Consider the following 14729-nt stretch of genomic DNA (forward strand, 5'->3'; position numbering starts at 1 on the left):
ACAGGAGAAAAAATGTCGATATTTAAAGAAAAAACAACTTTAATGAAACAAGTAAAAAGCAACCGGTACACAAAGTCAGACATGAGTCAACACATGGAAATACAGTACATACTACCATAATAACATTTACAACACATAATAACAAGTCTTTGAGTACCTATAAATATATCCCATTTTTTCTTGTTTTGGAGTGCAGTTAACGTCCCACTGAAAACTGAGAGAGAAGATAGATGCTTTATCATAGTCTTACTGAAATTAAGGAACACTTGATCATTTAACTACATGAGCTGTAACTTGTCCACATATCTTTGGTGATTTTCAGTTATGCGGCATAATGTGACAGAGCTCTGGCTAACATATTTGTGTCATTTTGTTTGAGAGGTCAGGAGACAGAAAACCTGGACATAGCAGAACATACGACTACCTGTGTGAAGGAACAAGAGCACGCCTGAAAAAGTGTGAGTGTGTGTTAGGACACTGAAGAAATAGGGTTGTGCGGGGAGCCCATCTGTGTGAGGACCTTGTCCAGCCACTGCAGGGGCCCGTGCAGATGTACCTCGATCCAGCAGGGGGTGCTGGTCACATCTTGACGGTGGTATTCAGCACCCCAGCCCTGAGGAGAGGAGGCAAACATAAATCTCAGTTAACTATTAAAATGAATGGGTGCTAAGTGAACAAGTATAATCCCAGCTTGTGTATAGTAGGATCTAACATGCTGAGCAGCACATCGAGGCCAAAATAACAACATATTATGTTAGTGTGAGAAACTCTGAGTGGATATCCAACCCTTCTATTTAAGCCATTTCTATTCTGTCGCTGCATGCGCCCAAATGTTTGATTCCACAAGAGATCTCAGTACCTTAACAAAGCTCATGCGGATGGTACACATCTTAGTGAGCTCGTAGACGACCTCAAAGCCGTGGTTGACGGACTGGGCGAGGAGCTGGGCAAACAGCTGGTTGTTAAAGATCTTGAGGCTGCAGCCGCTGGGGATCTTGCACACGGTGGTGGCGTGGAAGCCATGCTGGAAGTTGCAGTTACGGCTCTGGACGAAGATGCTGCTGTCGCTCAGACACTCTGCGTACACCTCGCCGCCGACGTAGTACAGATGTAAGCCTGAGGAGAGAGTCGAATGAGAAAGTTGAGACCAAGTGAATTAACAATGTGAATGTTTAGGGAAAGAAAAGAAAAGTCAGTTTACTGTGGTGCAAATGCTTACAACATGTCAAACGAGCATAAAACAGCTTGTCTATCCAAGAGAACATGTAGCGCAAACATGTAATCAAATATATACATATTCAATCACTTCAAACTGAAAGCGCTGCATTTTTCTCATATTCTGCCAGAGGAAACCACAGAGACATTTACGCTTGTAAACGAGGAATGTCTGAGTAGTGTCTGTGAATTGGGGACCAACTACCCTCAACCCTTTGTGTCACCCCTACCATTCAAAACCACACACATCCTCACAGTGCACGCTTTAAGCCAGAGGCGCTTGATGTTTGTCCAACAAAGGCAGGCTTTCGAAACTCTCGTACCATGAGAAAAACTGTTTGTCCTGAAGGATTCGGCACAAGGAAACGAGCTGAGTGTATTCAGTGACTGCTTACGAGGACACGTGCACATACTGAGTGTCTATTTTTTTAAAAAACACACCCAACAGAGAGAGTTCTGTTATGAATTACCTGCTCGGGTCGTCCAGCCTACCTTTGCCTATGTGCCTGCGTGTGTGCTCGATGGTGGAGTTGCGGTTGACGTTGGACAGCAGGCCGAGGCAGAAGCGGTTCTTGTTGTTGGATGGGTCTGTGAAGCCGTCCACCAGGACGCTGCGGGATGACGCGTGGAAAGTCTCGCCCACCCGGTTGTTGAGCTCGTAGTAAGCTATCGAACACCAGTACTCGGGTTCCTCGTAACACACGGGCCGTAAATCTAAACATGTGGGCAGCACAGATGAAGTATTCTGTTGTAAATTTAATTTTAGATAATTTTAGATAGATAATTAAATACTCTGATACAATCAGAGATGTCAAAGATCACAGTAGATCCTTAGTATTCAAACATCTCTTATTAAGAGACTCATTTCTATCATCTGATGGATGCTACTTATATGTATTTCTACTTTGTGTACTTACCTCTGTGCGGAGTGGAAAATGTCAGTTTGATGGTTTCTGTGGAGTTGCTGGGCTTCACATCCTCTGGAGGGCTGCTCTCCATCATGCTGTACGGAGGCGGGGGAGTCTCAGCTGGAAAAGCATGTCATGTGTGAGGGGAAGAGGATAAACGAAGAGATGTAATTGATGCACACTCATCAGATCTGAGGTCATGCGTAAAGTGATGGCAAAAGTGCGACCTGCATGCGTGACAGGCGTTGATGCTTACAAGTATCGGCTCGCTTGTTTTGATCCCTACCTGCGATGTGATATGGACTGCCGGGCTCTGCGGAGCTGTTGGGGGAGTTGGGGTAACTCTGAGAGGTGGGAGACTGGGCGAGGGAGGAGGAAGGGGAGGAGGAGAAGGAGGAGCAGGGCAGCGGAGGGAAGGAGTCTGGGTAGGTGGCGTTCTGGGGCATCAGAGGCTCGTTGTGCAGGGAGGCGTTTCTGAACTTTGCCAGCAAGCTGTGCTGAGGGTTGAACTCGCTGTGGCGTGGGACCAGAACGGGAGGCAGCACTGAGAGGAGACAGAGGGAAGGAAAAAGGTAGAGAGGGAGCAAACAGAGGCAGATGAGAGCCAGACGCTGTTAGAAAAAAAAGATCACATTACTGCAAATCCTTTTGGCTTGGGAACACTGTATTAGATCACTGTCATAGAACCCACAAAGGCTTCACTCTTATGATATTAAAAATTCAATAATAAGATTCTTTTTTTTGCATCAAATTTAGAGGATGTTCTCGGACATGGCGTGTACCTGGAGTCTCCACGCGCCTGTAGTGGTAGGGGTTGACGCAGATGTCCTTCTGCTTGGAGCCGAAGGGGAACTCGCAGCACTCCAGGGCTTTCAGCTCGTGGTGGGACTGCAGGTCGGGCCAGCGCCACACCCTGCAGTAGATGACGTGGGGCAGACCCTTCCTGTGGGACACCTGCAGCCTCCCGTCCAGCGACCGAGGGATGGTCACACACTTGCCTGAAAGGTTCAAGTGAAACAGCTTGAGGAAATGGGCAGCTTGTGTGTTTAATCTGTTGTTGTGTGAAGCCTTAATCAGGGTGACACATTTGTTACCACGGTGGTTAGACAGAAATCAACACTCAGCACTTTGTCTTGTATTTTGTAGAGTATGAAGATTATTTCTAATACGGTTACTGCCTTGAGCACTTTTACAGTGGAAATATGCAAGGTGCAAGAAAACAGAAAACTGCTGTACTTTTGTGCGTTCAACTGTATCTTTGTTGAATATGAATAGATACATTAAACACTGGGAGGCAGATAATCTTCCCATTGATAAGATGGGTACAATTTAACATTTCAGGCTTTTAGGCACACAATATAATGGTGGTGCAGGTTTCTGGCATCTGCTGCAATCAAACCTGTGAGCTCACAGGTACGAAACATCCCCTTAACTGACGACACCTTTTTACCTTCTCACCCCCCTAATAAAGCAGTACTTGCACCCCCCGTCACATGCTGTGTAATGTGTCAAATAGTTGTGAGGCCACCAAAACATTAGAGCGTTGACATATGATTATTTAACACAGCAGAAGCATGTTTTGTCTTCTTTCCTATCCTGTAAATGAGATCGAGGCCCCTCAGGTTTATCTTGTGACTCCCCTGGATTGGCTTGGACCTCCTGATTGGGAAGACCACCTCTGAATGTCTGACACTGTGATACTCACTGGGCTGCCCAGGGCAGCTGAGGGCTCTCTCCAGCTCCTCCATGGCCCCTTTCTTCTTCTTTAATTTCTTCACTAGAGAGTCCACAGCCTTTTCCGCCCACTTCTCCTCCTCATCCCCTTGTTTCCAGCCGAGCAGGCGCTTCACCGCCGGGCTGGTGAAGGAGAAAAGGGACGTAATGGAGGCAGAGGAGTTCATTATGAGATGGGTAAATGGGTGGCGAGATGAGCTGATGGGCGCTGTAAAAGGGATTTAAAGTTCCCCTGAGGACAGGAGCGAGGAGGCAAGTAATGAGAAGCCAGGACAGAGGTAAGGATAAAAGAGACAGCGCGATGAGTCTGTGTAAACAGAGGCTGCTTTTTGTATCCCGCCGTTGCTTCCGAGCAGCGCTGGTGGAGGACTTGAACTCCCGCCAGTGCAGCGCAAACACCCAAATCCCCTCTCTGTGTTGGCACAGAAGGGATCCGGCAGCTCTGGACTCCAAGCCTCCTGCAGGGAAGGTTGTTCCTCGCACAGTCAGAAATCCAGGTCAGGTTTCAATCATCTGGCAAGAGAAGTGAGAGATAGAATTAACTGCTAATTTAGCTGAAACAGATGCACGGTTGGAGAAGAAGTTCAGAGGTTAGGTAGAAAAAAAGAGCTCAGGATTTAATTGTGAGGGGAATTTAGCCACAGCCACTACGGTGCTATGGTGATAAGCTGGTCTGGAGTGAAATCAAGGACCGAAAACCACATAACCAAAATTTACTCTTATTTAACAAGGCTTGAGAGGTGGACTTCCATCATAATGAGGCTGTATCAGCAGGAGACTGATACAGATACTGCATCAGACTGAATTTCCCACAACAACAACAACAACAAGAACAACAAGGTTATTATTCTCTCAGGGGAAAATGAAACGTCCCAGAACTCTTCTGAGAAAGAGCCGGCCAAGATGGCCAAGCTCGTTTCTAGATTCACCAACAATGAGGAATGTCCTCTCTGGCCTCTGTTTCTATGATCATGCCACTGACGCCCAGGAGCCATACTGTCTGGCCAGAACACATCACAGGACAGGAGGGGGAGAGGGAGGCAGACACACACACACACACACACACACACACACACACACACACACACACACACACACACACAGCCAGAGCTCTCCCTGTTTTTGTGTTTGTCTCTTTCAGTCCATCTAAAAACTAGGTGGTGTAGAAGTATTTAGTCTTTTCCACTATATTTAGGTGGCCCGCTCGAGTCCCACTCATAATCTTGGAATCATTTAGTGTGCATCACTCCAGAAGCATCTTACAGATAAATCATGAACATTCATACCGTGAAGAATGTCTGAGTAAGTTTATTATGGTGATCTGCTTGTTTTGTCTCCTGTTGCAGAACATCCTGCGGTACAGAGTATCATGTTTGACCCATGTGGTAGACAAGATATGTCCAAGCTTTTGGCTTGTTTCTGTCATTCCAAAGTGCACAGCGGAGCCACGTTAGAGGCTCTTGTGAAATGTAGGACTTTGCAGCTCCTCAATAAGATGGATCTTAAAAAAAAAACAAAAAACGTGAGTTATGTGCATCAACATACCCATATTGTGTCCCCATGCCGACACTGGTTTCCCGCAGCCTCACGGACAGCTGGGGTTTACAATGACAGCAAAGGCGCACAAGCTCAATGCGGCATCAGTCTGCCGCTGCTGCTTTATGGAGCCTGGCGTCACTCAGTCTGCAGGCTCAGATAGGCTAATTACCTAATGCTTTATCACCAGGACACCCCTTCCCAAAAAAGTAAACACGCCAGCTTCCTTTTACTACTACTACAACGAGTCACGCCGCCGCCGCCGCAGAATCCAGGTTAAACGCACACCTTGACGGTGCCGATGTGATCAGAAGCTTATTATCATGGTTTGATGACACTAGAAACTTCAGTCCAAACAGTCAGTCCAGAAAATCCATCGAATAGAACCTAATTAGAAGTGCAATTTTAATTTTAATTAAATAGTCGAACTATTGATTACTGATCAATACTCAGCTATAACATTTTTCTAAATTCAGTCATGTCGATAAGTGATAAACGAATATATATTCCACAAAAAGTTGCCCGACAGCGACAGTGAGCACATCATGACGAGTTTATAACGACAGATATTTTAAATATTTACCTGGGAAACAAATCCACAACATCATAAAACACAAAACGGCAAATTACAGTTTCTGGAAATATGCAATATTTGGTCGTTTTCTCACCTCTGTTGTGATAACAAGTGCACCGCAGACAGTCCTGTGCGCGCAGAAACTTCCCCGTCTGTTAGTGTTCAGGCCAGAACACTGAGGCAGCCAAGGTGTGTGTCTGTTTGTGTGTGTGTGTGTGTGTGTGTGTGTGTGTGTGTGTGTGTGTGTGTGTGTGTGTATGTGCGCGCGCGCGCGTGTGGATTGTGTCTGTGAGCGTAAACGTTGACATTGAAGTGTCAAGTGAGCCTAAATAACAATTGCATCCTGCTGCTCTTTTCAAAATAAAGGTTTTGTAGGCAGAACGTACACGCTTTGTGAAGTGTGTCGAAAGGAAAAAAGTATCGTCATAAATTCACAGTCATGTCATAAATTATGTCACATGTAAAAGCAATACAATAAGCTATACAGATACTAACATGATTCTGTATTTAATGTGTACAGCCGAGTAATTCTTATGGCTAGGTTTATAAAGAAGTGAAAGATTTTTTTATTCTTATGAAACTATATTATTGCACTTGTTATACTATTATTATGGAGATATTCCTGTCTTTGCGAAATGTTGTAGTTAATCTGGAATGATAATTTATGACTAGTCAATAGATAGGCCTAAATATAAGCATACAATGAAAATACGACTTATTTTCATAATTTATAACTTTATGTTGAACAATTATTACTGCTATTTTTGCATACAGACTATGCATCTTTTTGTATAAAGTAACAACATATAAAGTATTTTGTGTAAAACAGCAACAACAGTACCTATAACAATTCTGCTATAATACAATACGTAAAAGAAACTTCACAGTTTTACTGAATGAATGGAGAAACAAGAATCAATATGCATTAATTATCTTAATTTCTAATGGGTGAATATAATCAGTAAATCGCACATCAACGTGCAATCTTTGTAACACTAAGTAAAAGTATAGACCACCATTTAGGTCTAAATGTTTTTATTTGGCAATGAATTACTATATAGGCCGAATTAATCACTTTCCCCCCCGGTGGCCGACTCGTGATCAACTTGTCTTTTATTATGAAGGTACGGGTGCACTATTTTCCGGTCTTGTCCTGGCCGTTTGCTGCCGCCTTGACGCAGGTTTGCAGAGCTCGGAGCCTGAGCAGCCCCAGCCGAGCGCCACACAGCCTCGGCGGCGTCAGCCTGGCTGGAACCGCAGCGCCTGCATGTAAGATCCCTCCGCCTTCCCCCGCCTGGAACTTTCCCAGGATTTCAGGGATTTCAGATGCAGGTCCCGCAACAGCAGCACGCGTGTGTGCGTGCGCGCGTGAGTGTGCGTCCCACCTGAGCCGTGCCCAGTCCCCCCTACTAACAGACAGAAAACCAGTCACACCTGTCCCTCTATTCCGTCCCTAAAGAACAAATGAGTGAACATATAATGGTCTATATTTTAGTGTTACAAAATTATCATTCATGAAGTGAAAAGTCTGCGGCAGGTTCCTCCGTCACATTATCTTTTTTTTTTTTTTTAGTAATGTTTGTTGTCTTGTTTGCTCATATTGTGTAAAATTAAGAAGGATTAAGGCGGCGAATCCGCAGTGATGGAAGCGACGTGCAGCCTTTGAATGAGTTATTTTCTGCCTCTGCGGCAGGCTGCATGTGTTTGCCGATGGTGCAGCCCGGATTATCGGTGCTGTGAGCCTTTGTTTAAACTGGTTTACAAGCAATAATTGCTTATCCTTTATGTTCGCGTGTGAAGTTGCACAGCAAGTGGAGTCTGGCACAATCTGACATGAATTAAGAACTTCGGTTGTTATTGCTTTCATGTGTGCGCGCGCACCTGCACGCACACCGCACCTGTAGCCTGAAAAAAAAAAAAAAAAAAAAAAGGCTAACAGTGAAATTTGCCCAGGATGAGGGACTAACTGCAGCCTTCAGGCATGAAATCAACAGCGTTGTGAAATCAAGCTTCGTGTTTTCTTCCTCTTATAATCGAAGTTGCTTCATTATCTGCCGCCGTGCAGAGGTCTCGCTCATTGCGGATGGACACGATCCTTCATTGGGAGTGCCGTGACTGGTCCAGTTAATGACGCAAGCCCGGCTGGCGACAGTGAGTCTACAAGTTTGACATTTTCAGTTTACAGCAACTGCTGCGGAACCTAACAATACTCCCAACATGAAGTAAAACCACTCGCGGGATTCCTGTCAAAACCATCGAGATCCCCCTCCCCCCCTCAACCACCTGGTGGATGATCAAAATACGCCATAAGCTGCCGGTGTGCCACAAATAGGTGGTGGTGTATCAGAGCCAGGGATTTCAAAAGTCTGGTCGTGGGACCCTTCGGGAAGCCGAAAGTAGTTGGTAAAACTAGGGACAGTGTAACCAAACTGTTTAGAAATGAGCATAACAGGAAAAGAGCCAATGATAATGAACCATTCCTGCAGCTTTCTACAGTTATCACCTGTAGAAAATATGTAGGGAGTGATGGCAATAAATCAAACACCTTCCTCATGTAAATCTTCCACTCGTCACCTTTTCACTGCAGAGCGGAGAGCTGAGGCAGGAAACGAGAAAAGCGCAGTCAGATTGTGATTCATGGCTCTCTGTGTCTTGTCTGCCGGCGGAGAGCAGACAGACAGACAGACAGACAGACAGACAGACAGACGGGGCACAAACAGGATGCGCTCCCCGGGGCTCCGGGAGGCCCCAGAGACATCCGCATCAGCGCGAGCTCTGGACCTCAGAGTTGCATAAGCAAACAGCATGATGAAGAACTTCATTTACCCAGACCGCAAAAACGCTTACTGGACTCTTTCCAGGAAGATGTCCGCCCGAAGTTGCAGATGATTTGGGCGATAAATAACGTGATGCTGGATTTCCCGCTCTCTTTCATGTCAAAGAACGGCTGAAGTCATGATAATGCAGCCCCCTACACCCATACAATGTCATACAGTTGACCTCAACTAGCTTCAGCTGAGGAGTTTAGCTGTTAAATCTAACTTTAGATCAAATTAAATAAACTGTAAGTAGAGTCAGATTCTGCAGCTTTCTAGTAATAATATGTGGCAGTTTCCTGAGTGCAGTCTGCTCGAAAGGATGCTCGAAGGACACCCTGGTCCTCAAGTGAACCTGACTTAAGATGAAAGCAGACAGTCATGCATAGTCACGCTGTGCACCCTGTGTTCAGATCTTCTGTTCAATCTTGCAGTGAGAAATCAAGCACTTCAAGATGGAAGACATTAGCAGGGTGTGAGGAGACAGGAAGCCGACTGATGGAGGATCAGAATGCAACCTGCTAACGCTTCAGAGTGAGGAGTCACAACACTGAAAGTGACTGTCAGCTTCAAGGTTTGGAAAAAGACACCTGTTTAAGCTCATCTCTGTTGGCTTCCTGTCATATTATGATTCATTTCAAAAGGCATCACATGGTCTTTACCTGTATGCTGGGGGAGCCTCAGGTCTTCAGTGCAGGGATTTCTGGCTGGTCCCAGATCAAGGTGGAAATCTGGGTTACTCTGCTTTTGCTGTTGTTGCTCATCAACTCTCAAACTCCCAGTTTTTAATGTTTTTTTCTTTAAGTGCACTAACTTGTTTTCTTTGGCCTCGTTCTTGATTTTCTGACTTTATATTTTGCACTTTAGCTCATTGTTTCCTATAATCATTCTCTCTTTTCCTCCACCCGCTGTTTTGATGAGTGCTGTGTAAAGTTTAATGGTGTTTTTATGCTGTTGATAGCAGGACTGCAGCTGATGATTACTTCATAAATAATAAATAATATCACTATAAATTTATTGATTAGTCAACTGAGTTTGGTCTATAAACCCCTCCCCCCCCAACAGAAAATAGTGAAGAATATCCATTACAGTATCCCAGAGCTCAAGGTGATGACATCAGCTGATTACTGACACATCAAACACCCAAAATATTCTTTTTTACGGCAACACTGAAATAAAAAAAAAAAACCCCCCCAGCAAATTCTAACATTTGAGAACCTGGAACCATCAAACGTTTTTCCCATTTTTGCCTGAAAATATGTTAATCATTTGATTGGCTCATTGCTGTGGCTGCAGTTAGTAGGTTGATAATGATTATCAAATCATAAATCACCAACATTTGTTTTATTTTGGTTCAAGTCATCCAACCCATCAACCCACGGCCATTTCTCCTCAAGACTACAATCCCTCCCTTTAGAAAATCTCATATCATAACATACATTCGTCCTTCTCTGATCCTCAACATTTCACTACGAGTCTCTCTCACTCACAACTGATTGGCCACAAGATAAACATTAAGTAACTCAGTACACGGATCAGACGGTCTGTACGCCGTGGCGACAGAAATGTACGTGTAACGACGGCCATCACAAGCCAAGATCCAAATTAAAAAAAAGAAGGCAGGACCATGAAGGACTCGCAACTGTATCATCGCTTCACGTCCAGTGACGTCTGGAGAGGGAACCGATGTGATGTCCTGTACTCGGTTCTTTGTTGTTGATTACAGCAAATGATGGACACAGTTTCCAATCCCACCTCGTCTGAAGGTTTGACGGCCCTATCATAGGCTGTCTCTACGACACCAGGGCTTGTCTTGATTGGCTAGTCAGTCTTTTGCGGTGACTGCAGCGTCCAGGCTCCGGTGATGTAACGCAGGCGAATGAAGATCAGGTCCAGTCCCATCTGCAGCCAGCTCCAAAACGGGATCAGCTTGGACCCTGGCAGAGCAAAGGCAGAGACACTTAATACTCAAGTGATACTTTTATCGGACAAATAATGGAAATCTGCCAGTTTGCTGACGTTTACTGCTGATGCATGCAATAACTCTTCCTCACAGTAGTGCTATGCAGGCTTAGCTAAGTAGTTGAGTAGATGTTCTATAAACTGGGTGAAGCATCGACAGGAAAGCAGCACCCACACAGTTCATTTGTCAGAGTCAAAAACTCGGACAAATGAAACAATCAAGCAAGCAAAAGAGAACAAAGCTGGAGCAGAATAAAACACACAGAGGTGAACCGCTATGAAACGACATAACATGTTACAATGAAAACAAGGAGGAACTACAAAAAATGAACTAAAATCAGCCAATCGCAGCCTTGCAAACACTTCAAACAGAGATATTTATAGAACTAGAGATAAGTGGTGCAGTGGGAGGACGCACGTCAACATATTCCATGAAAAACCAACCTTCTATTTCAGTCCAGTTGACCGCCACCTCTGCTATGGGGATTTTAAAACACTGGGCAATGTACAGGAGCTCCACATCAAACGCCCTGTGAGAGGAAAGACAAAAGGGCACAACAGATGTTCAAGAGCTGCATTAAAAATTCATGTTTCATTTACAGCTTTGAAAACAAAAACAAAAATGCTCGAGTCACCGAGGCTGTGCATGAACATCAGCACTGACCTGAATGTGTCCACAGCTGAAAGTGAGCATTTAATGTCTGGTTTCTAGTATTATTTACTGGTTTCTTTTTGTCTGCGTACTTCATTGATAGCATCATCATTTTAACATCATACTTGCTTGACTGACTACAAATTAAGTGTCAGATGAATTGTTAGTAATCACCGCTGTTTTCCAAAGGTCCAGCAGATCAGCTCAACAGGTTTACTCTTTCTACACAAAGGCATCAGTACTGAGAATTAAAGTGTGACTGGTGGAGTCCTTACCATCGCTCTACGTGGAGAGAAGAGAAGGTCTTGAGTGCAGCCTCACGCGTGAAAAGCTTGAAGCCGCACTGCGTGTCCTTGATCCCTCTCACACAAAAGAACCACACCAGGAAGTGAAATCCATACATGAGGAACGTACGAAAGACAGATCGCTGCGGCAGAGACACAGCAGTGGTTATTTCATGCTTAGGCAGACATTGTATACTATACTCTCATCTCCAAGCAGACAGACAACTACCTGAGCGACCGACTCTTTCTCCAGGTGAGCTCTGGACCCACAGGAAATTGCCATGTTCTCCTAAATGTACAGACAGGCATTGTTAGGATTGGCCCCACACTCTTCTATTAATACGCGTACGTGAGACAGAACAACAAAAACTGAAGACGGCCGCACCGGTTTGGGGCTGAGCTCATTCAGTCCGGCCTCCACTTTGTCGAGGTCAGAAAACTTTGTGGCTCCGTCAGCATCTGCCATCAGAATGACTCTCCCTCTGGAGCTCATAGTTCCCTTTAAGTGTGACAGAGAAAACATGTGAAATCAACACCAAATCAATTCCACGCTGTTGTTTTAGTGCTGCATTCAGCTACTGTCTCACCATCCGCACAGCTCCTCCTTTCCCCCTGTTCTTCACCAGCGTCAGGACCCGCACTTTATCTGCACCGTACTTCCTTGTGTACCGCAAAGCAACCTGGTGGGACATCACAACAAGTTAGATAGAGCTTTGAAATGTTGAGTGAGCTGAGGAAAAATAAAAAATGACCAAAAAGGTTTAAAATGATCACCTCTGTGGTTTTGTCTTTGCTGCCATCGTCCACCACAATGACCTCATAGGTGAAGGATGGGTGCTGCTTCTGTAGCAAGGAAACAGGAAGAACAATGTGAGGAACTTTCTAAGTCAAATGCTGCCACCTACTGGCCCCTTTGAGAATAACCAATTGTAAGAGACAGAGAGATGAAACTGTTTTCTGCCAATAAGATTTAATTAAACACTTCCCATATGAGGCCGAGCACTGACCTGTCTGTTTTCCAAGTACTCCATAGCTTCATCCAACATCGCAGGCACTGTAATACAGACACACAGTCACACACGTTTTAGCACCTATAACCTACTGCATGAAGAGACCAGGATTATGGGGTTTAAACTGCACCGACCTGTGTGGTAAGTTTTGCCAGTCAATTAATGGTGCACAATTCGTCATCCAGCACATAGTAAACTTTGTATTTATTGGCTTTTGGGTGGAGAAATACTGAAGCACTGTAATGCAATTACATAACTGTTTCTGCACTGGGTTAACTGAGTCTGCACTCAGGCAAAGCTGCACTGATGGGACGTCAAATGCACCAGTTACTGTGCAGACGTTCCTGACAGAGACCTGGGTGGACCCTGTACGACTCACTTCGGAGCTCCTCGTTGTAGGCCGGGATCACCACAGAGAGCTCCCTGGAATGGGGATCATGCAGGCTGGGGAAAAGCTCCTTCTCTCCTGTGGCTGTGAGGAAGCTTTTCTCTTTCTCGTGGCGCGTCAGGTTCACCATCCCAGCAGTGACGTGAGCGACGATGAACACCTGAACAGGAAGACACGTGAGAACGGCGCTCTTGTCTCTTGCTTCATGCTTGACTTCCACCTAAGCCTGTAATTGTGGCTGAGGTACAGTAGTCTTTGATGATTTCATGATTTGGGGCAAGCCGGAAACAAGGTTTCGATACCTTGTGTGTGTGTGTTTTTATCAATTTTATGCCTGACACACTCTTTTTGTTCTAAGCTATTTTTGGTTTGTTTTACTTCATTTCATATCTATGTCTTGTCTTTGCATGTCCATGTCCCATGTTGGACTGAATCTGTGTTCTTTAATTTTGCTTTCTGTGTATGCTGTTGTAGCACAGTATCAAATCAAATCAAATCAAATCAAATCAAATGTCTGTCTTTTTTTAGTATGTAAAGTTTTACTACTTTTACAGAATTTACATTGAACTTACGACTTTGCTGCTGCTTTGGAGCATTTAACTTAAGCCACAACTTCCTCAGGATTAACAATAAAATGTTGTGATTATTCATAACATAAAAGCAAAAGGCACTGCTCGGTGACCTTTCACATAGACGAAGTACACAGAGAGGAAATCCGCTGTCAATCAGTGGTTGGCAAAAATCGGTGAATGCAGTTGGAGAGCATTTGCTTCACATTACAGATATCAAACACATGCTAAAACAAGGTACAGCAGATCTCTGCCAACTCAACATCACAACTACTTACGACAATCAAACCTATAGCTGCCAATGCGACCAGGGCTTGAACTACTTCACAGAGGAAATCCATCATCCATAAGTTATCCTACAGCCACTGACAGACCACCAGTCCAAGGGGCTAGCTAAAAAGCTAGCTTGGTTTCTCCTTTCTTTGCTTCGTGTCTGGTCGCCGGTACTCTGACTCATACAAGACGTACAACAAAACACGAGCTTGCGAGGTTGTTTAGAAGGTGGAAGCACTAAATAAAAGCTCTTTCCATTAACTTCCAATCACAACTGAACACAACGCCGACGCGGAAGTGTCAGGCTGGTCTCGACACATCATCAGTTTGGGGCAAGAGAGCACCGAGCAGCCCTGCGACAGCCTGCAGCGCCCACACTGCCACCCAGTGGACAGGGGTGGTAACAGCTGCAACGACTCACTGATTAGTTGATAAAAATAGTAAAAGAGGGGTTTGAAATTGATTATGTCCAGCCTCCTCCATATCATACAGGCTAACTATGAAGGAAAAAATAAAAAGCACAGGTGTAAGTAATCATTGTTAATAATAATGTTATTAATTAATTAGTCAAAGCACTAAAGATGTTTCTCCTTGTCACATATTCTTCAGTCAGATCCACTATGAAAAATCGCCCCTGAGACGTAGTGGAGAACAAGTATGACGTATGAAAATTTCCATGAAAATAAAAGACTGCAGTAAAGTACAAGTACCTCGAATTAAATAAATGTATTTAGTTATATTCCACCGCTGCATGTCCCACATCAATCCAAAATAGGGTCACAGATATATATGACATAAAAACATACAG

The 14729-nt window shown here is 44.5% G+C and overlaps 2 protein-coding genes across 2 annotated transcripts; both read right to left on the reverse strand.

The window, feature by feature from the left end:
* Positions 1-21: 21 nt before the first annotated feature.
* smad9 (SMAD family member 9) lies at positions 22-6136 on the reverse strand. The gene is made up of 8 exons (XM_076750524.1): positions 6062-6136; positions 3829-4370; positions 2906-3121; positions 2410-2667; positions 2133-2243; positions 1708-1929; positions 860-1116; positions 22-613 (listed from the first exon to the last, which is right to left on the reverse strand). Exons 2-8 carry the CDS (start codon positions 4022-4024, stop codon positions 470-472), a joined length of 1404 nt encoding a protein of 467 aa, XP_076606639.1. The 5' UTR covers positions 4025-4370; positions 6062-6136; the 3' UTR covers positions 22-469.
* A 3972-nt stretch (positions 6137-10108) lies between these two features.
* Positions 10109-14250, reverse strand: alg5 (ALG5 dolichyl-phosphate beta-glucosyltransferase). Its single transcript, XM_076749711.1, has 10 exons — positions 13927-14250; positions 13071-13239; positions 12689-12735; positions 12456-12524; positions 12269-12361; positions 12067-12180; positions 11911-11970; positions 11673-11824; positions 11190-11275; positions 10109-10720 (listed from the first exon to the last, which is right to left on the reverse strand). The coding sequence occupies exons 1-10, from the start codon at positions 13990-13992 to the stop codon at positions 10605-10607; spliced, it is 972 nt and encodes a 323-aa protein (XP_076605826.1). The 5' UTR covers positions 13993-14250; the 3' UTR covers positions 10109-10604.
* Between the last annotated feature and the right edge of the window lie 479 nt (positions 14251-14729).

Source organism: Chaetodon auriga, chromosome 15, assembly GCF_051107435.1.
Source record: "Chaetodon auriga isolate fChaAug3 chromosome 15, fChaAug3.hap1, whole genome shotgun sequence".
Lineage (NCBI taxonomy): Eukaryota > Metazoa > Chordata > Actinopteri > Chaetodontiformes > Chaetodontidae > Chaetodon > Chaetodon auriga.